The sequence below is a fragment of the Biomphalaria glabrata genome, chromosome 1, assembly GCF_947242115.1.
Source record: "Biomphalaria glabrata chromosome 1, xgBioGlab47.1, whole genome shotgun sequence".
NCBI classification, from domain to species: Eukaryota; Metazoa; Mollusca; class Gastropoda; family Planorbidae; genus Biomphalaria; species Biomphalaria glabrata.
The window spans coordinates 85129086-85151463 of NC_074711.1; the positions used below are offsets into that span (position 1 = coordinate 85129086).

General features: G+C 39.2%; 1 protein-coding gene across 1 annotated transcript in view; it reads left to right on the forward strand.

Moving 5' to 3' along the window:
- Positions 1–596: 596 nt before the first annotated feature.
- Positions 597–22378, forward strand: part of LOC106079503 (octopamine receptor beta-2R-like) — a 103577-nt gene continuing 81795 nt past the window's right edge. The window contains exon 1 of the mRNA XM_056018274.1: positions 597–3266. Coding sequence (XP_055874249.1) covers positions 1347–2684 — 1338 coding nt within the window. The 5' untranslated portion in view covers positions 597–1346 and the 3' untranslated portion in view covers positions 2685–3266. The remainder of the gene's footprint in view (positions 3267–22378) is intronic.

The window sequence follows — 22378 nt, forward strand, 5'->3', positions numbered from 1 at the left end:
GAGCCACAGTTTGACATTACGGGCCTCTATATTGATAGAAATAAGTCAGGGCCGTAGCTAGGAACTTTCCTTCGTTTGAGGGCCCGGGGGCTTGACCTCTTTGGGGGCCCCTACATTTTGCGTAATATTTAATTTTAAATGTAAAAAAAAACCACTAATTTGGGGGCCCCTTTCAAGTGGGGGCCCGGGGGGGATTCTCAAATTCTCCCCCTCCTCCCCCCCCCACCCTAGCTACGCCACTGAAATAAGTTGAATAAAAAAAATTCCGTTATTTTAAAATTAGGCCAAGGGAACAAGACTTAAAACGAGGGCACTTGATAGTTCGACAAGGAACTGGATAAATTAAAGTGTGACTCCGATTTAATTATGCCTCCACCCAGCGCGTGGCAATGCAAAGCGGTCAAAACGACATCTCTCGTCAACTTAGATGTAAGGTAGAACGAGTCGATAAATAAAAAAAAAAAATTAAAATGTAAATATGAATGACAAAAATGTCTATTTGATATGAGTGCAAAAGAAGAGGCAATTTTCAATTGAATGATCTGTTTGTTATACTATCAACTGACACCGTAGTGTTAGGTTGGATGCGATGGGGAATAGGGTGAAGACCGATCGATAGACGCAAGAACAGGCAACTCTTGCTGTTTCGGAGCCCTGCCGCTCTTTCGATACCTCACTTGTCTGCCCCCTTTTTTTTTTTTCTCCAGCCCGCGACAGTGGCTAGTCCGTGGGACTGGAACTCTGTGTCAGTCGCTTTGACTAGGTGGCACCGATGGCTGTAAAAAGAGGGCTAACAACAATGATACAACATTCGCCCCTTGGATGGACTTTTTCTTTTTTGTTTCTTTAACCGTTAGTACTTTCATGGGGGGGCCATCACCGCCCGCCCTGCCGCCCCATTTTGTGCAGTGCGACTTCCCACTCACACCCCCCCCTTCGTCGGGGTGACAGTCTATTTAGCGCGCGCGCCAGTGAGTGTCAGTGATGTCAGTGGCAACACTCATGTCACAATCTAGAGCTAAGTGTCAGACAACGAGGTAATTACCTAGACCGAGACGAAGTGTCGCTCATTTCACTCTACCGTAATCAGCCATGGGATTAAACAGGAATCACGCCTTTTATTTTCTTTCCATGTATAGAAAGGACGAAGACAGGGGCGTATCATGGAAAATGATTACCCAGAAGTTGTGAGATATTATCCGATAAATGAACTTACGAGTCTCAAATTTTCTAAGTCGGTGACGCTCAAGGCGCATTTGTAACTTCAATGAGCTTAGTAGTTCCGCTCTGGACCTTTTGAGTATTAAGATTGACACACTCCCATCCAGGCACCGACTTTTGGTTAAATGAACCTCGATGCAATAAGAGTGAGGAAAGAGGGCGGCTACAATAGCCGGACCCCCGTCCTACGGTTAAACAATTTACTTCGTTCGGCGCGTATTACAGAAACGGACTTGATTCTCGCAGTTGGGATTTCTTCCTACCGAACAGGCTCTGATGACGGACGTGAATCGGTTGGCTTAAGTATGAGCGGCAATTTTTCGGATGTTAACTCAACTACAACTGATTTTGATCCCGATGTGGGCTCTTTGTCGGCCGTGGGGCTTGTGCTGAGAGGCATGGCGATGGCGGCGATCATGGTGGGTGCCATTTTCGGAAATGTTCTAGTGATTAGCAGTGTTCTTCGCTTCGAGAGACTTCGGGGGATTACGAATTTCTTTATTGTGTCTTTAGCATTTGCTGACCTCTTGGTGGCCATCTTGGTCATGCCTTTCAACGCCAGCATGGAGATCTCCGGGAAGTGGGTGTTTGGCAGGACTATGTGCGACATCTTCAACGCCAACGACGTGCTCTTTAGCACCGCCTCCATCCTGCACCTCTGCTGCATCAGCATCGACAGGTACATAGCCATCTTGCACCCGCTGCAGTACGAGACCAAGATGACACAATCAAGGGCGCTGTGCATGCTGGGAGTCACGTGGGTGTCCTCTATTCTTATATCCTACATTCCGGTCTACTCTCAGCTCTACACCACTGAAGAGAACATGGAGGCCCTGATTCAGGACCCTGACTCCTGTCCCTTTATCGTAAACAAGATATACGCCGGCGTCTCTTCCAGCGTGTCTTTCTGGATACCATGTCTCATCATGGTGTGCCTGTACGCCAGAATCTTCATGGAGGCCAGAAAACAGGAGAAAATGATACAGACTTCAACGTTATATATGCATTACTCTGACCTCAGAAACTCCAACGGCGTCCCGCTCGATGGTGACGCCCATAGGTCGGAACGAAGAAGAATGAAACGAGAGCACAAAGCAGCAAAAACTCTTGGGATAATCATGGGCGCCTTCATCATGTGTTTCTTACCCTTCTTTACTTGGTACGTGGCGACGACCATGTGCAGAGCGGTATGCCCATATCCGCCAATTCTGGGATCCGTCCTTTTCTGGGTTGGCTATTTTAACTCTTGCCTTAACCCGATTATCTACGCCTACTTTAATCGGGAGTTTCGAACTGCTTTTAAGAAACTCCTTCGCTTAGATCGAATTCCTTGCGACGCAGGATGCGACCCGACCACCCGGGCCCTCAACACGTCCTACGCAAACCACAACGTGGTCAACCAGGTGAGGGAGCCCTGCAACCATGCGGTCCGGCTGTCGGACAGTTCACTTCATCGACCTTGACCCCAGGGTCACGTTATAGGTTTTGTTGTTTATTCCTTTTTTTTTACTTCTACCATTAAAGACTTCTGTATATAAATGGCGTCCTCATGACATCTGTACATACATACATTCTTCATGACATCTGTACATACATAACTTCTTTATGACACCTGTATAAAACTGACTACGTAGTCAATACACGTTTCTGAACTGTACAGCATATTTGAACCTTGGAAACCTCAGTAACCCCTGTCTTTAGCTGTTATGTTTTAAAACCAAAACTTTCTCTATCCAGTTTGATATTTACTGCTCAACGATTTCGATCCATGTAGGATATTTGGCCAAGAGGCAGACTACACTTGGATTCTGCTTGGCTCCCTATCAAAAGGGGTTCGAGGCTAGACACCCGACTCGCGCAGAGGTGTGATTACTGAGCGCCTAAAGATACCCCCTTCCCCCCATGGGTCAACAAATGAGATAGGACCAAAGCGCTCTGAACATGCTAAAAGACATTCAGGGCGATGAACACGTCATCAAGGCTCAATCTTGAGTCTATCTGCTCACGGACTAAACATTGGAAACATATAAACAACACGATATCATGTAAGTATGCCCGTTTCTTTTACTGTAAACCAGTGTTTCCACAACTGTGTCCTTAGTGTTCCGCGAGACCTGAATTGGTGTTCCACGAACTACTGGACTAATTAACTAGTAGGCCAACACGTGAATTAATCTCTCTAAAAAAAATAATAAGCAAAGTGTTCCGCTAAATACTCATAATGTGCGAAGTGTTCCACTAAATACTCATAATGTGCGAAGTGTTCCACTAAATACTCAGAATGTGCAAAGTGTTTCGCTAAATACTCATAATGTGCGAAGTATTCCGCTAAATACTCATAATGTGCGAAGTGTTCCGCTAAATACTCAGAATGTGCGAAATGCTCCGCTAAATACTCATAATGTGCGAAGTGTTCCGCTAAATACTCAGAATGTGCAAAGTGTTCCGTTAAGTAAAACGGTTGGGAAGCACTGTTGTAAACAGTTGTTTAAAGTCTATATAGACACGCACCCCTACAAACATGAAAGTTATTGGATAGCTGTAGACACGAAACTCTCTTCTAGTAGTAAGTAAACACACACAAGTGTGAGATAGTATTTTACAAGCACTTTATATCTTGTGATAAGGAGAGTAAAAATAGTTGTTCATATCATTTCCGGCTTCTTTTTTTCTGACGTCACTTCCGTTCGATACTCTGCATTCGCACCACTCTACATTCGACCATATAAATAGAAAACGCGGTATTAGGCATCCAACTATTTTTCCTTTTCTAACTTCGCTGACATAAAGAGTCCCAGTATGCGTTCAATGATAGCATGCTTATTTTGCCTACATGTCTCTCTTTCCGAGTAGAAAGACAGGTTCTTAAGTTCTTTTGCTATGAATGGCAGCCCAAATGTATTCATTTTAATTGAATCCGTTTTATAAGCATTATAACAACAAAACAACAAAACCAGAAGTACTGTCCATCCAGTCACGGTCTGATGACGCTGTTTTACAGCTACAAAATTGTCAGGAGCAGATTGGGACATGTTTGTAAACAACTGCCCAGGCAGATGAACTTAACACGACTGTTCATTCGTACATCCAGTTCTGTGAAAACATAATTATACCAAAGAAGAAAATTAAAAACATTCAGTAATAATATACCCTGGATGACCAACATTAAAAATTAACATTCTGTCGTCATCGAGAAGTACATAGAAGTCTATTTATAAGCGCTGGTTATGAGTGTCTATGTGTTTTTTTTTTGGTGTGTGAATGTTGATCGTATGTGCATGTATATCGTGCATCTATATTGTTATTGTACAGTAGTTACGCTGAGGTTGTCAATTGTAGTCAAAATGAATTTCCATTTCTTTGGATCGATGGTTATCTTATCTTATCTTATCATCTGTATCTTTTAAATTTAACTTTCTCCGCAATTAACAATGTGGCAATGTATTCACATTAAAAAAACTCACAATGTCATTTAAATGTCGAAGTTAATCAACAAAATGTTTTACAATAGAATAAGAACACATTTCTATTCGAGATTTTCAGGAAGGTTATCTAAAGACTATCTATAATACAAAGCAGAAAGTAAGGCGTATGTATGTATGTATGTATCTTATATCTTATCTTATATAATACAGACGTTACTTCAAAAAAGAAGATGATTACGTCCTATGCGTCATGCATTCAGTCATGCATATTTACCAATGACTTAAATTCTGCCAAGTCACTGGTATGTATGTATGTATGTATGTATGTATGTATTTATGTATGTATGTATGTATGTATGTATGTATGTATGTATGTATGTATGTATTTATGTATGTATGTATGTATGTATGTATGTATGTATGTATGTATGTATGTATTTATGTATGTATGGGTGTAGGCATAAATGTTCCTTAGAGCATGGCGGAGACCTTAGTGTATGTTTAATGCCCCTCCCACAACCGGAGGGCCATCAAATAGACAAAAAGTGCCTAATATTATCTCTATTAAAGAACGAAACTTTTCATCAAATCGGGTAAACCCTTTTTCACAGTATTTTGTATTTGATATGTCGGCTGAGCGTGTAAACCTCATTTTCACGCTCTACTTTTAGTTTCGTCGCAAAATATTAACAAATATGAAGGAAACATTCTGCGTGTTTTAACATAGATCTAAATTCAATCCAGTAGAGCAGTTAATATCAAAACTAAGGCCCGCAGGCCGCGGGTCATGTCCGGCTAATATGTATATAATGAAAAAATGCACGTCATGATTGAGTAGATATTAAAAAAAAAACACTTTCATATAGATTGAAGTGAGTTTATATGTGGATTCTTAGTTCGTTTGTTTTATCGAGAAACTGGCTGTGTGCTGGTGTGCTTGAATAGACACACAAAAACGAAAAAAAAAAATTCATTACTAAAAATTCCATAAATTTCGAAGGCTCCTCATCATCTGACAAGGGAATTAAACGGGTTCGCGTTTCATAGAAGTTGTCTTCCCTTGCTGTCTTCAATAGAATAATCCTAGCTATTTATAACTCGGATCTCCCACTTTGCATAATGTTTCATGTTTGGAAGATGAGTTCGGTGTCCTGGCGTTGATCTGTACCAAAAGATGAAGAGATGACTGTGTGACAATCCGGCAGGATGAATGCCTGGCACAGAAAGAGTGGAAACTTGCCAAAGCCAAATTGGAATTTCTCTTTCTTCACTTTTGGCTTCGATTACATTCTCCAGGCGAGTTCACATAATCGACGCATGCGCTCTTGATTTCTAAACATTCACTGACTTATTGTATGCGGTAGTACTACAATTATTATTATTACTTTTGCATTTCCATCTTTCACGTTAGTATAATTTAGTGGTTTGATTCAATCACTTTTAAAACCAGGCCAGATATTCTTTAAATTTCTGAAACAAGAGACAATTGTAGACCATTACAATGGTACCACTCTGCAAGGCCGGCCTTAGACCGATGTTACGAATCGCCCCAAACTGGGCCCGCTCTAGCTTACCACTATCAGCCATGGTTCGTGTCAGGGGCTTTTACAGATGTAGGATTTAAAGATTTGACATATTTAGTGTTTAGTACTATTGACGTGGCTTTAAATAATCACTGGCGCATATTGCATTTGAGTTGATTCTTATACATGTTGTGTAATAAATGCTGATAGAATGATCTAATTAACAGTAATAGTTGATATTGTAAAAATAAATTTAGAAAAGGAGTCTCACAAGCATTCATTAAATTGGGCCCCGCACTTTGTAAAGCCTGCCCTGGGTACCACTATGTATGAAAAAATAAGAATGAAGAACAAGACAGAAATCAATAGGCCTACAAAAAAACAAACAATATATCTGTGCAGGAATTGTAATTCATAGCTTTCTCACCGCTGACTATGTAGGAACGAACTTTACAAATGACATTCTCAAAATAAAATCGATCCTTTATACCGTATTATTTTCATTCTCGATATTTAACCTTTTAGAACATTCTAGAATCTAGATCAGGGTTTCCCACACTTTGTTCCTCGGAACTCTAGATGCCTCGCAAACCTGAATAGGCGTTTCACGAAATACTGAAATACTTAACTAGTAGGCCATCACGTGAATTAATCTCGCTAATAAAAAAGAAGCTGTATTCCGCTAAATACTCAGAATGTGCGAAGTGTTCCGTTAAGAAATGTGTCTGGGGGGAACCAGTGTTCTAGATCATCCCGTATTTTTGTAACCCTTAAAAATGTAGTATTTTGAAACCCATTTAGCACCCCCCGAGGCTCTGAAGCACAGGTCCCACTCGCCCCCCCTCGGTACGCAACTGACGTGGTAAGACATGTCTAATGCGTGGTGATGTTAGTTCTAGAATATATCATTTAAGTTAAAGAATGTTTAGATTTAAACCTTCTGTCCCGGATTTTCAATGATGGTATAGCACGAAATGTAAGCTACTTAATATATATCTAGATAACAATGGGAGTGCCTTCGATTTCGAAGATTAAAAAAGACTGCAGCGTTTCACATGGCTACCCCAAACCTGAGACAGATAAGTCATTGTCCGCCTAGGGTCTATATACAATATCACATGACTACCCCAAACCTGAGACAGATAAGTCATTGTCCGCCTAGGGTCTATATACAATATCACATGACTACCCCAAACCTGAGACAGATAAGTCATTGTCCGCCTAGGGTCTATATACAATATCACATGGCTACCCCAAACCTGAAACAGATAAGCCATTGTCCGCCTAGGGTCTATATACAATATCACATGACTACCCCAAACCTGAGGCAAATAAGCCATTGTCCGCCTAGGGTCTATATGCAATATCACATGACTACCCCAAACCTGAGGCAGATAAGCCATTGTCCGCCTAGGGTCTATATACAATATCACATGGCTACCCCAAACCTGAAACAGATAAGCCATTGTCCGCCTAGGGTCTATATACAATATCACATGACTACCCCAAACCTGAGGCAAATAAGCCATTGTCCGCCTAGGGTCTATATACAATATCACATGACTACCCCAAACCTGAGGCAGATAAGCCGTTGTCCGCCTAGGGTCTATATACAATATCACATGACTACCCCAAACCTGAGACAGATAAGTCATTGTCCGCCTAGGGTCTATATACAATATCACATGGCTACCCCAAACCTGAGGCAGATAAGCCATTGTCCGCCTAGGGTCTATATACAATATCACATGGCTACCCCAAACCTGAGGCAGATAAGCCATTGTCCGCCTAGGGTCTATATACAATATCACATATCTACCCCAAACCTGAGACAGATAAGTCATTGTCCGCCTAGGGTCTATATACAATATCACATGGCTACCCCAAACCTGAGGCAGAAAAGCCATTGTCCGCCTAGGGTCTATATACAATATCACATGGCTACCCCAAACCTGAGGCAGATAAGCCATTGTCCGCCTAGGGTCTATATACAATATCACATGACTACCCCAAACCTGAGGCAGATAAGCCATTGTCCGCCTAGGGTCTATATACAATATCACATGACTACCCCAAACCTGAGGCAAATAAGCCATTGTCCGCCTAGGGTCTATATACAATATCACATGACTACCCCAAACCTGAGGCAGATAAGCCATTGACCGCCTAGGGTCTATATACAATATCACATGACTACCCCAAACCTGAGGCAGATAAGCCATTGTCCGCCTAGGGTCTATATACAATATCACATGACTACCCCAAACCTGAGGCAGATAAGCCATTGTCCGCCTAGGGTCTATATACAATATCACATGACTACCCCAAACCTGAGGCAGATAAGCCATTGTCCGCCTAGGGTCTATATACAATATCACATGACTACCCCAAACCTGAGGCAGATAAGCCATTGTCCGCCTAGGGTCTATATACAATTTCTTTGCGTCTTTTGCGTCTGTCTTCAACAAGGTTATATATATGTATATGTGTGTGTGTGTGTGTGTGTGTGTGTGTGTGTGTGTGTGTGTGTGCGTGTGCGTGTGCGTGTGTGTGTGTGTATGTGTGTGTGTATGGGGGGGGGCTCTCAAATGTTATCCTGGGGCGTTTGTGAGAACTCCTTTACTATCTTTTTCACAGGCCATTTGCTGCCAGCTTTCCTATATGCCTTGCGAGGTAGATTTGGGGGCCTGAGTTAATCGTTGTATATGTTTATATATGGTCAGGCGCATCGGAAAACTTTACAGGCTTAACTTAAAGGAAGTCCACGTCCACTTGTCCAAGAAAGATGACACAAAAATTTGTCGAAACTAGTTTAAATTATTGCAATGGACCTCATTTACCAATCGTAAACAAACAACATTTAGCCACGTAATAAAACAATGAAAAAAAAACTGTCATGTTTGTTTGTTTGTAAAATGTTTTACATGTTTCGGATGTTCCTTCAGAGTTGAAGATAGTTTACTTCCTAGTCCAAACCTCCCGCAGGACGACGGGGGATGGGAGCGGTCAGGGTTTGAACCCTCGACCGTCGATAAATCCGAACGACCGTCCAGCGCGCAAACCGCACGACCAGGCATCCATCCTACCCCAGCCTGTGTGTATTACGTAATTTGTATAGAAGAGATAGAGAACCACGTGGCTTAATGTTGTTTTGTTTACGATTGGTGAACGAGATCCATTGTGTTCTTGAGAAAAATCTTTATTGACTTTCATTATATAGCCATCTAGAACTAGCTCTAGACTTCTGATTTAGAACTCTTGGGATTTATTCAAGATCTAGATCTACTTCTAGATCTAGAATCCAGACGTAATGTGTATTAGATTTACGTAAAAATATATAAGCGAAGCTTAGATAATCTATCCATAAACTTTAAATAGCTATGAATTTTAATAAACAACTCAGTTATCGGTACACTACGGCTGACTAAGCTATGTTTTTTTTCCAATTTATTCCCCCTTTTTTTTTTTTGTTAATACTTTGAAAGAAATTATAACTGTCAAACTAGAGATTTCCCCATTTGGCCAATGAGGTAGTCCTTCTTTTCTCAGTGGTGCACATCATCATTTAAGTTCATAAGAAAATCGTTAGATTCGTTTTTGAGATCAACGCTCCAGTTTGCAAGTTCCAGGTTCCATGAAGTTCTGATTTGAATAGTAAGTAAGTAAGTAAAGTTCCCCTTTCAGACCTTGTGGTCTATAGGGCAGATGATGTAAAGGTCATCTGTTTCTGTGGCCTACGGTTAACGAGGGTGTCATGTGGCCAGCACATAAACCAACCGCCTTTACTTTCCCCAACTAATGTCAGGTACCCATTAGAGCTGGGTGGACTCAGAGGCGCTCGAAGATCCCGAAATTAAAAATCCCAGTCTTCACCAGGATTCGAACCCCGATCTTCGGTTCGGAAGCCAAGCGCTTTACCGCTCACCTCAGAATAGAGGTAATGTAAAAGGTGTTTAAGAGAATAGAAATTATTTCAACTTCCGTTTAAATATAAAATTTGTGTCTTACTTCCGTTGTTCATAACTGCCATTATATGCCCCCCCCCCTTTTCAGTAATGACAGTTCATTATTGAGGCTTCTATGTACTTGACAAGAGATTGCAAAGATAAAGATGGGTTCAATTTACGAGCCGTGATGTTTTTGGTATTTCAAAACAGCAATCATTCAAACTGCCGATACGATTGTGATTGTGATTGAGTTCGTTCTCCAAGACACCACTTATCTCTGATGAACAAATATCAGCGATAATAAAGCTCGGCTCGAATTAAAGACGTTCAAAGTTGTAAAATATCGTCTAAATAAAAGAGAAATCGATAGTTCAGTCAAACGGATGCCGGATGATAAATCAGCCTGAGCAGGTTCTTAGTACTCTGTCCAATAGTTCCAATTTGTTGACGCCTTCATCCAGCAGCGTCTTGGTGACACCATCTTTCACTTACGATAACAACATGAATAGGTGTACGATAGGAGTCTATGTATGTTTAACTATTAAAGACTTGGGAGTTTATGTTTAACTCTTTTAAATGACTGGGAGTTAATGTTTAACTCTTTTAAATGACTGGGAGTTTATGTTTAACTCTCAATGACTTGGAAGTTTATGTTTAACTCTTTTAAATGACTTTTAGTTTATGCTTAACTCTTTTAAATGACTTTTAGTTTATGTTTAACTTTTAATAATGACTGGGAGTTTATGTTTAGCTCTTTTAAATGACTTTTAGTTTATGCTTAACTCTTTTAAATGACTTTTAGTTTATGTTTAACTTTTAATAATGACTGGGAGTTTATGTTTAGCTCTTTTAAATGACTTTTAGTTTATGTTTAACTCTTTTAAATGACTGGGAATTTTTGTTTAACTCTCAATGACTTGGGAATTTAAGTTTAACTCTGTTAAATGACTGGGAGTTTATGTTTAACTCATTTAAATGACTGGGAGTTTATGTTTAACTCTTTTAAATGACTGGGAGTTTATGTTTAACTCTTTTAAATGACGGAGTTTATGTTTAAGTCTTAATGACTTGGTAGTTTATGTTTAACTCTTAATGATTTGGAAGCTTATCTATGTTTAACACTTACTGATTTGGAAGTTTATCTATGTTTAACTCTTAATGATTTGGGAGTTTATATATGTTTATCTCTTAATGACTCGTATCTGTTGGTTATTTAGCTAACTATTACACCATTGACCACTTTCTATAAATGAATAGCCTCTGTCAGCTGACGGTCAATGCACAACTTAAAAGTAAACGCTTACTTTTTTGTATTAAAGTAATTTTTCGAAGACTCAAAGTTAGACTGCTGGATTTAAATCTCCAAAAGTTCTGAAAGAAATATATTTCAAATTCTACAAGCCTGTTCCTACTGAAAACTATCCAGACCTAATGTAGGAAACATCACTTACCATTTTGATGTTTAGATGTGATCAAATAAAAGGAATTTATTGAACACACAAAGAGATAAATAACATAACTATGAAGAGAGTCTGTAGATTATACACATTTTATTACATAATCTTTTAAGACAGAAGTTGAGGGTAGATTGTTGATGAAAAAAAAAAACATAACACAAATAAAAACAACTGAGAATTCAATTATTCTTTGAGAAGTTTGAGGTTGAAAAAAGCCATTTTCTTTGCATTGGAAGACGATATTATTTTTATAATGGGGAAAGATTGAAGTCCAATACGTAGTGAAAAAAAAGTGGGCGCCAGTTAAACCCCTTCCCTCGTTACGCCTCTGGTCCAATCTTGAATCTCATTGAGACGTGTAAACTGTTTCTATAAAATTTAGCTTTCAAATGTTTTTTTTTTATAAAATTTAGCTTAAAAAATCTTTCGAGCTTACATGAAAATGATGGATGAACAGAGTCAAGCCTTAAAATAGTTTTTTTCTCGTCCTAACTCGAGCAACTAATGAAATTTTTGGTTTAAACCGTGTCATAAAATGCATTTAAATTGTCGACATCTTTGATGAAAGCTATTTAATTAAGAACGCAAGAAAACTGGATACAAATTTCAAATTCAATCAGCCACCGAGGCTTCGTTTCATTCCAGACTAGGGACAGCAACTTCCTGAACTAGCCACATCCACTTCAACACGTGAGAACTTCATTCAGTGGTGCCACACTTATGCCACACCCAGCATCAGCTTCAACCCTTGCGTGAGCATCAACTTTCATCCCGCAACTGCCAAGGGAATCTGCACCTTACCTTGCTTTTATTTTTATTTGACTTCTTTTTTCGGCGTCTTATTCTTGCTCCCGATTCATGCCAGGACAATAACAAGCATCTAGCCACTCATGCAAGAATGCAATTATCGCGTTCTGGGATAGTCGCGATCACACACACACACACACACACACGCTCGATAACTAAAACGCACAAACACACAGATAAATTCGAAAAAAAAAAAGAAAGGCTTTGGCTATAATGTCTGCCTTTATTGTGCCGATCTATAAATAGCTCGCTTCTTGATCTTTCAGTGTCGCCTCTTTTTTTTTGACAAGAGTTCTCCATTCACTTCTGCTCATGTTCTCGTTTGACTTGCAAATTTATTACATAGGAATGTTCTTCAGTTAGGTTATTCATTAGCGTCCATGGTTACCTTCGTTGTGACTCTAAGTACTCTTGATTTTCAATAGAGTCAGCACTTAACAAACATGTAAATCTTCCTGGTCATGCGGTATGCGCGCTGGACTGTCGTTCTGTCGAGTCGATGGACCCGAGTTCAAACCCTGCCCACTGTCATCCCCCGTCGTCCTGCTGGAGTTTTGACTAGAAAGTAAATTATCTTCAGATGGAACATACGAAACGCGTCAAACAAAACATACAAACATAGAAACATATAATCAACATAAAAGATCTGACCTGGAGAAAATCTTAGTTCTGGCTGTCCCGGGTACGCTGTTCTGCCTCACCGTGGCACCCGGGTGGAAACGGTTGCTTAAGGGGGCAACTAGGCTAAATGAATGGCGAAACATAACTCCGTGTTGTATGCGCTCAGGGCTGTGGTCTGGATAGTCCCAATTTCGAAAGCTGCCGCCCTACATGCAATTTAGGCAAGGACGTAAGGACTGAAGCTTGTAAAACTATTTTATTGTGTTATTTAACTGGGCCAGAGGTTTGTATAAGCCGAAAGTTTGATTAAAAAAGATTTAGCACTTCAATAGAAAGGAAAAACGATTTTGACCTCGATGGCGTAGATGTTAGTAACTGCTCATTGTGTGGGTAGGGGGGTGGCTGAGAGGTAAAACGTTTGGCTTCCGAACCTAGGGGTACGAGTTCGAATCTCATTAAGTAAAATAATCGCCTTTGCCCAACTAATGTTATGCACCCATTAGAGCTGGGCGGACTCACAGGCGGCTTAAAGATCCCGGAATTAAATATCCCAATCTTTACCAGGTTTCGAGCCGGGACCCGTTGAGTAAGTTAAGCGCTATACCGCTCAGCCAACGCGCCTCCTAATCTCAGTAAATACTGGATTTTTTTATTTTCAGGATTTTTAGGACGCCCCTAAACTCTAATGCTCTAATGGGTACCTGATATTAGTTGGAGAAAAGTAAAGGAGGTCTGGCGTTGTACTCACCGCATGACTTCCTCGTTACCTGTTGGCTCTAGAAACAGATCGAGACCAATAGAAAGCCTAAACCTGCGCCGTGGGCAATTTAGTTCAATAGCTCTTAGCCACGTCACAGATTAAAAGCCAAGAGCTTAACCATTCGACTAACCCTCTCTTGGCTGTAGCACAATTAATAATAAACAGCTTTGTTCCTGCCTTTCATTTTATGTTCCCACATGCATTTAATGATCGCCGCAACATCCCCGCCCGCAGTTATTACCAGCATAAAATTAAAGCAGGCGACTGATTCAACATTACAACAAGCATCTTCAGGTCGCAACTTTCTAAAACTTGTGGGGGAAAAAATAAGAAAATTAATAAATCGATTATCGCTTAAGTTTTTTTTTTTTTTTATTTGAAAAACTCATTTCGGAAGTGTGGAAAAGAACAAACTAAAAAGAAATTAATTAAAACTTCTGATGAGTTTTCGACAATGAAACCTGCAGACGAGAAAATCCGTAATTTTATTGGCGCCGTTAACGAAACAAAGTATAGCTTGTCAAAATAGATTTACCTGTTTCAATTAGAAATCTTTAAGAGTTGCTTTAATTTCCTGTCATTAAAAAATTACCAGAGAAGTTTTATGTGGTGGGAAGGAGAAGGAGAACACTCTTGTAAGACTTCAACTTCATCGGCAGTTAAGGGAACCTTTAGTGGGGCTCATAAATTTATTTTGTCTTCTTCTCCTTTCCTTGGCTGTCCTATGTCTCTACCTGGCTGTCCTCTTCGCTTCTACCTGGCTGTCCTCTTCGCTTCTACCTGGCTGTCCTCTTCACTTCCACCTGGCTGTCCTCTTCGCTCCCACCTGGCTGTCCTCTTCACTTCCACCTGGCTGTCCTCTTCGCTCCCACCTGGCTGTCTTCTTCACTTCCACCTGGCTGTCTTCTTCACTTCCACCTGGCTGTCTTCTTCACTTCCACCTGGCTGTCTTCTTCACTTCCACCTGGCTGTCTTCTTCACTTCCACCTGGCTGTCTTCTTCACTTCCACCTCGCTGTCTTCTTCACTTCCACCTGGCTGTCTTCTTCACTTCCACCTGGCTGTCTTCTTCACTTCCACCTGGCTGTCTTCTTCACTTCCACCTGGCTGTCTTCTTCACTTCCACCTGGCTGTCTTCTTCACTTCCACCTGGCTGTCTTCTTCGCTCCAACCTGGCTGTCTTCTTTACTCCCACCTGGCTGTCCTCTTCGCTCCCATCTGGCTATCTTCATCGCCTCTACCTGGCTGTCCTCTTCGCTTCCACCTGGCTGTCCTCCTCGCTTCCACCTGGCTGTCCTCTTCGCTTCCACCTGGCTATCTTCATCGCCTCTACCTGGCTGTTCCTTCGCCTTTACCTGGCTGTCCTCTTCACTTCCACCTGACTGTCCTCTTCGCTCCCACCTGGCTGTCCTCTTCACTTCCACCTGACTGTCCTCCTCGCTTCCACCTGGCTGTCCTCTTCGCTTCCACCTGGTTTTCTTCATCGCCTCTACCTGGCTGTTCCTTCGCCTCTACCTGGCTGTCCTCTTCGCCTTTCCTAGGCTGGCCTCTTCGTCTCTACCTAGCTTTGCTCTTCGCCTCTACCTGGCTATCTTGATCGCCTCCACCTGAAGGACCTCTTCGTCTCCACCTGGCAATCTTCTTCGACTCTCCCTGGCTGCCCTCCTCTCCGCGTAGCTTAAACACCAACACTCACGGCTCTTCGCCATGAGGAGCGATCATTAGATAGAGATTTCCCTAATCACGAGTGCAAATTCCTAAATCCTCTATGGAGCTTTTAAGAGTATCTTTGATATGTTCTATTTTACAGAATTACAGGCAGATCCTAACCTAAAACTCCCGCAGGATTGAGGGGGGATAATGGGGTGAAGAGTTTGAAACCGGAACCAGAGAGAAGATAGTCCAAAGTGACTCCAGAAAGCTTACCACACGACCAGCCAGCCATCCGAAATCCATTTGTATCTCTTGCATTGGCCTTCATAAGAACTATTTATCATAAAAAGTCGTTTAGGAAGTCAATCATCATGTCCAGCCTACACTAGTTGAGACCTATGGCAATGTTCAAGCAATATTGCAATATACACAAGCAATCCATGCTTAGAATGTAATAAACTTTTCTATTCAAAGATTAAACTTGGAAACCATTATCGAATTCATAAAACAAAAATGAGACTGTGCTATTTCTCGACCACGAAGACGGAGGTGTAACTGAATTTAGTTATGAGCTTGCATAAAAATAAAATAATTATATAATTAATTATAAAAGATTATTAATTCATTATGTTTTATTTTCCATTAATTTTATTACTGACTGTAAGCAATAAAAAAAAAGGTAAAATAAATGAAATCAATTGACCTCAAATCTTTTTCCCTTCGATTGCAGGAGCTATACACACAGTCATTGCTGCTAATCTCAAAGGGCCATAACTTTATACCCGATAACTCGCAGACGACATGTTCATGCTTAATATTATCTACATATTTTAGACAGATTAATGTTCTGAGAATGTTAAGACGCGAATAAATATGGCCAAAGGGCAGGCATAAAACTTGCCAGCGCCTTTTCTTTCTGTCTCCCTCCTCCAAGTCAACGCCTTTGCTTAACGTCTCAGCGACGTCATTGTCCTCTCCCCGAACTCCAAATGAAGAAAAATCTCAGACGTGGACAAATTTACTTTTCATACGCCCCTGAACATTGGACAAGCGAGTGGACGTCGGAGGGGAGAGAGAAAAGGGAAAGACGGTGCATGCTAAGGAAGGGGAGGGGGAGGGGAGTATGGTCAGAATTAAGGTCTTCATCCTTTCTAGCCCCTTTCCATTTTCCTTTCCTGGACGGCGTCCGCTTGCTGAGTGTAATAAAATCGTGTTTGATGCACGACCGTTATTGATGGATTTCTTTTGTGAGCATAAGTAGTGCAACCAACGCGTGTGTGTCTATACATATATATATATATATATAATATATATATATATATGTATGAAACTTTGTGATTGTCAATGTTTTTTTAAAGTGGGAGGGGTTACTTGCCCTTTCATTTTAAAATTTGAAAAATATTTTTATTGATTCTTACCGACATTTTATTCAACAGTCTCTCACCCCTTTTTGACTTTGTTTAAATGGCTTATAGAACACTAGCACAGGACTAGCCAGTCTACAATGAGGTGTCATTCCACCTAGGTGTTGTCTTTACAAGAATCACTGTATCTGATTTTGTGTGCGTGTTAAGGTGAATTTTAAAGTGTATGTGTGTGTACTTCAGGAGCAAGAGTCATGATGTGTTAAGATGAATGCGTATGTGTTTGTGTTTGACAACGTGTGTTAATATTATTGTTTTATTTACTTCATTTATTATGACAGGTTGGTGCAAACGTTAGCAGTGCCGAAAGTCAAAGGTCTACGAAACTAGACACTGGTCACTATTTAAACATTTGTGTAGCTTTGATTTTAACGAAATAATTTTAATTAATGAATGAATTAATTTAAAAATAATTTGCTAATCCTTATACGAAAAGACTTGTCCAGTACTTCCCTCTTCGACCAGGGAACGGAAATACGCTGACGTGGATGAAACTCTTAAGGTTATTTCTAGAAAGATTATTTTTAGCGTCTTATTTAGAATTTGGAAATGTCAGTCTAACTGTTCATCTACCCGTCAATCACCAATAGACCTCTTAAACTAGAAGTGTCTTAAAAATCCCCATTGCAGTTAACGTAGACTTTTAAAAGCTAACTCCTCTGTTCGTAAAATAAGATATGCAAAGTGTTTGGTTTTTTAATAAGATCAATATAGTTTTTGTCAGACATTAGAGAGAAAATGGTTATCTGCTCTTCGTAAACATAGTGAGCTGGTCACTCTATAAATCCCTCAGAGAGCCCAGCTCAAAAATTACGGTTTGCATGCATTTACTGTACATTCACCAAAGGTTTGGCATTCGCTTATAATGAGCTCGAGAAGATAAAAGTCTTCATTACATTAGTGCAGTCGCGATGACTTGTTTGTCAAAGACTGATTTAAACCATGGAACTATACTAACTAGTATACCTTGTTTTAAACTTTAGTCTAACAGTTTTTTAGTGTTGTAAATGATGTTAAATGGTGTAATGTTGAAGAATGCGAATGTCGTGGAATGCTGGGTTCTTGCTTCCTGGAGTACTCTTAACACGTGACAATTATATACACTACAAACTGACTTAAGTCCGTTTCAGCAGACAAATATAAAGTTTATTTTTATTACATAATAATAATACTGCACTCCTTGTTAGTGCTACAAGTCAAGAAATAATAAACAATCCTATCCGCATAACAGCGGTATCAAATATATCTAACACGTTAAAGTCTCTAGATTACAAATCACGTCCGTATCTCAGCGGGTAACACTGTGCAGAAATATAGATTAACTAATACATGTCTCAAAAGGAACACTGGCAACAACTGACCACAGGTCACTTTCTAACTGAAATTACTGCTCGACTTCTCTAAGTCGCTACTGTCCATCCCGGACCAAAATATACTAGACTGCCTCCTACAGAGGATAACACTTTACTGACCACACGGTCCAAAGCATACCACTTTTCTCCACTAACTGACTTGACTTGACTTGACTGAACTCAAAGTCTAACTTTATTGATTCTACTTCCTGTTTTCTACATCAGGAATTCCACGTGTCTTTTAAACTCTTAACATGACGTGAATATAAATCTTGCAATGTCAACTGAGACTTTGAAAAGTATGTTGTCTGTTGGTTTTTGAAAATTGATCTCAAATACGTACATTGAGACACCTGTTAGTCTGTGACTTCGTGAGACTGTAGAAGATACCTAGGTAGGAAGAGAAACCTTCTTCGTAGGACGTCTTTTAACAAACTATAGCAAAAACAGAAAAAGAAAAAGACCTGGAAGGTTGACAACTTGACATATTTCCTCCTCACGTCAGCTCCATCAACGGCAGTCAATGCCCATGGGCATACAGGGCACACAGGGCAGATATGTTGTCACATAACGTCAAGCATTCGGCATTTGTGCTTCTGTAACGATGCTTATCTTTGAGAAAATACACACACACACACACACACACTGACGAAAGCTTTCAAGGATCCTGGGAAGGGAAAAAAAAATCCCCTCTTCAAACTGGATTGTATAACTTCTGTTGACAGGTCGCATTTATTCATGTTCATGGGCGTGGACCAGATGAAGGGCTTTCGTTTAGTACTGGCACCATTTCGTTAGTTTATTTTTTTTTATTGAAAACGCATCCAGTGATCCGATTTTTTTCTGTGACATCAATCTGGAGACTAAAGATAAATTGATATAGGAATAAGTCTTAAATGGGTAAATAGTGGACTGAAATGTGGGGAAAGAAATGTTTGTTTATTATATAGACAAATAGATAGATAGATTGATTGAAAGCGATAGATTGATTGATTGATAGCGATAGATAGATTGATTGATTGATTGTGATTGCGATAGATTGATTGATTGATAGCGATAGATAGATAGCGATAGAGCGATAGATTGATTGATTGAATGCGATAGATTGATTGATAGATTGATTGATAGATTGATTGATAACGATAGATAGATAGCGATAGATAGATAGATAGATAGATAGATAGATAGATAGATAGATAGATAGATAGATAGATAGATAGATAGATAGATAGATAGATAGATAGATAGAGTGACTGGTTGATTGATCGATTGATGGATTGATATAACTTTCCTTAGACATATTGATTGACAGATAGACAGACAAACAGACAAAAAGAAAGATAGGTAGATTGACTGATTGATTGATTGAGCTATACATTTATTACCTTTGAGGAAGTATGTCCTACAATCGAGCATTGCACATAAGAAAACATTACAACCCCATCAAACCAAATGTACGTCTTTAATGTGTTCCCTTCCATAACATTACTCATGAAAATTATATCATTGTATTCTATTCTTGAATTGAAACTGTTCATGGTAAAATTTTTAAATCCTGACCCAGTGTTTTGTTTGTTAAACTATCATTACCCTGACACCTACACAATATAAATGTTCACCATTGAAATATCTCTGATCATGAAGTGTTCATTTAGTTTTGAAAGACAATGTGTAGGTACACAGTATAGTTAATTACATCAAGTTCAGATATTATGTCTTGTTATGATGAAATAACCGAACTAATAAGTCTAATTCATTTTCCTTTTTTCTTTTCACTGTACAATATAAGTCAGGTGCACTGGCGGATCCAGGGGGGGGGGGGGCGGTAGGGGCGAATTTTAGTATAGAATTCACCCAATTTGTATACGAATTCATTACTTATGTTAATAATATATACTAATTATTTATATTTCAACCTATTATTAGATTATTTCGCCCCCCGTCTAGTATGTTGGCCGATTTGGTGGGGTCGGGAGGGGACGATGGTATCAATCCCACCCCCCCTATAAACTTTCGAGTGGGGGGGGCGGTCCAATTTCTTTGTAGAAATCACAGCTTGCTAACAGAATCAATTAAATATCTATGTGATTAAAACTTGTTATTGATATTTTAACCGATCTTTGTATTATGTCGTTCCCTGTTTGCCAATTTATCTCTACTGCCCTTCCCAACTAAACCTTTTGAGGGGGGGGGGGCGGTCCTACTTTAATGGAGAAATCATAGTTTGTGAACAAAATTAGTTGAATTAACATATAGATTTATATTATGTCGCTCGTCTTCTTGTATCTTGGCCGTTTCTGTGAGGTTGGGGGAGGGGGAAATTGCATGTACTGCCCTTCCCACTCTAGCCCTCTGAGTGGGGGGGCGGTCCTATTTTTATGGAGAATCATAGTTTGTGAACAAAATTAGTTGAATATCTATATAATATAAACTACATATTGATATGTGAACTCATTGTATATTATGTCGTACCACACTCTAATGAAAAATGGTTGTACCAGGTGGAAGGGGCGATTCATGCAATCGCCTTTCCCCCATCGGACAAACCAATACTTTTTCTTTTTGTATTACAGTTAGGAAATTACAAAACAAAAAACATCTGTCACTAATATAATTTATATATACTATAAATAAATTCTTATATCGAGTCGCCACACCCCTATTCTTTAATGCCAAATGCAATCTTTAGCAGAAATTATTAAAGGAGCTAGGATTAATCGTTTTCACTCTACCCCCCCCTCCCATTTCCAGACAGAGTTTATGTAATTTCACATGAATTTATCATAACTATTTTAAGAAAGACTTTGCATTCAAAAAATTAGAATTCAAACGAAATTTTTCAGTATAAGAGTCACGATTGAGAGTTCTAAACCCAAATCATTTTTTCATAGTCGCCTTTTTCTAACCTTTACTCAATCTGATATTTTTCTAGTTAAATAAATTTGGGACTATAACTCACAATTTATACTTTGATTTTATTGAATATTATTTATCGAATAATTTTTTTTCGGCGGAGATCCTCAAAGCCAAAATCTAAATATGTGGGGTATCTTATCTTTTCAAGGAACAAATCGGATTTTTTGCAATGTATTAAGGGCCTATAAATTCATATTAGAATATTTTTCAAGTACAACATTATTCAAAAGGTCCTTTTTTAATAGTATGAATAATAAGTTTTAGGTCAGGAGAATACGTTTCTTCTGTGAAGTATGCTAGAAAACTCTTTTGGCGGCGGGGCTTTGTCCCGAACTCCATTGATAAATAATGAGTTTTAGATGTCAGGAGAATGCGTTTCTACAGTGAAGAATGCAAGAAAACGCTTTTGGCGGCGGGGCTTCGCCCCGAACTCCATTGATGAATAATGAGCTGTAAATGTCAGGAGAATACTTTTCTTCAGTGAAAAAAAGCAAGAAAACGCTTTTGACGTCGGGGCTTAGCCCCGAACCCCACTTGAAAACCTTATAGCGATGCCCCAGTTGTTTTGTTTTTCACCAAAGGTTGAGAAATGCTGCTTTTTTTAAATTCTCATATATATATATATATATATATATATATATATATATATATATATATATATATATATATATATATATATATATATATATACGCACGTTTATGCATAGGGTTAGGGTTTACTGGGCATTAGGGTTAGGGTTTGGAAAAAAAATCGCCCCCCCACTCAAAAGATCTGGATCCGCCAGTGGTCAGGTGACGGACTCTTCCTATACTCATCTTTTTCGGTTATTGATTTTGAAAAAAAAATATAAAAAAAATCCCTCACTGTTTAAAACAACTAAAGACAAGCAAAATACATTTTTTTTAAATAAAACGTACGTAAGGGCAATAACAGCAAAAAATCATTGGCATATACCTCAATATTGTATAATTAAGTACCCTTTTTTATATCAAACAAAATTAATTAATTACCACATATTGATTAACTAATTATTTGTTTTTTTATTGATTCGAGTATTGTCATCGACTTTAAATAACTGCAAAATTTCAGCTTGATCTGAGGATAAGAAGTGAGTGAAAAACGTGTACAAAACGTAATAATGGGGAATAACTCCACATTTACATCCACACAAGTAGCATTTATTTTCCTTCTTCAATACCAAATACAATAATTAATTATCAATTATTAAGTATCTAATTGGTAGTTGTTGTTTTTTTTTGTATTGATTTAAGA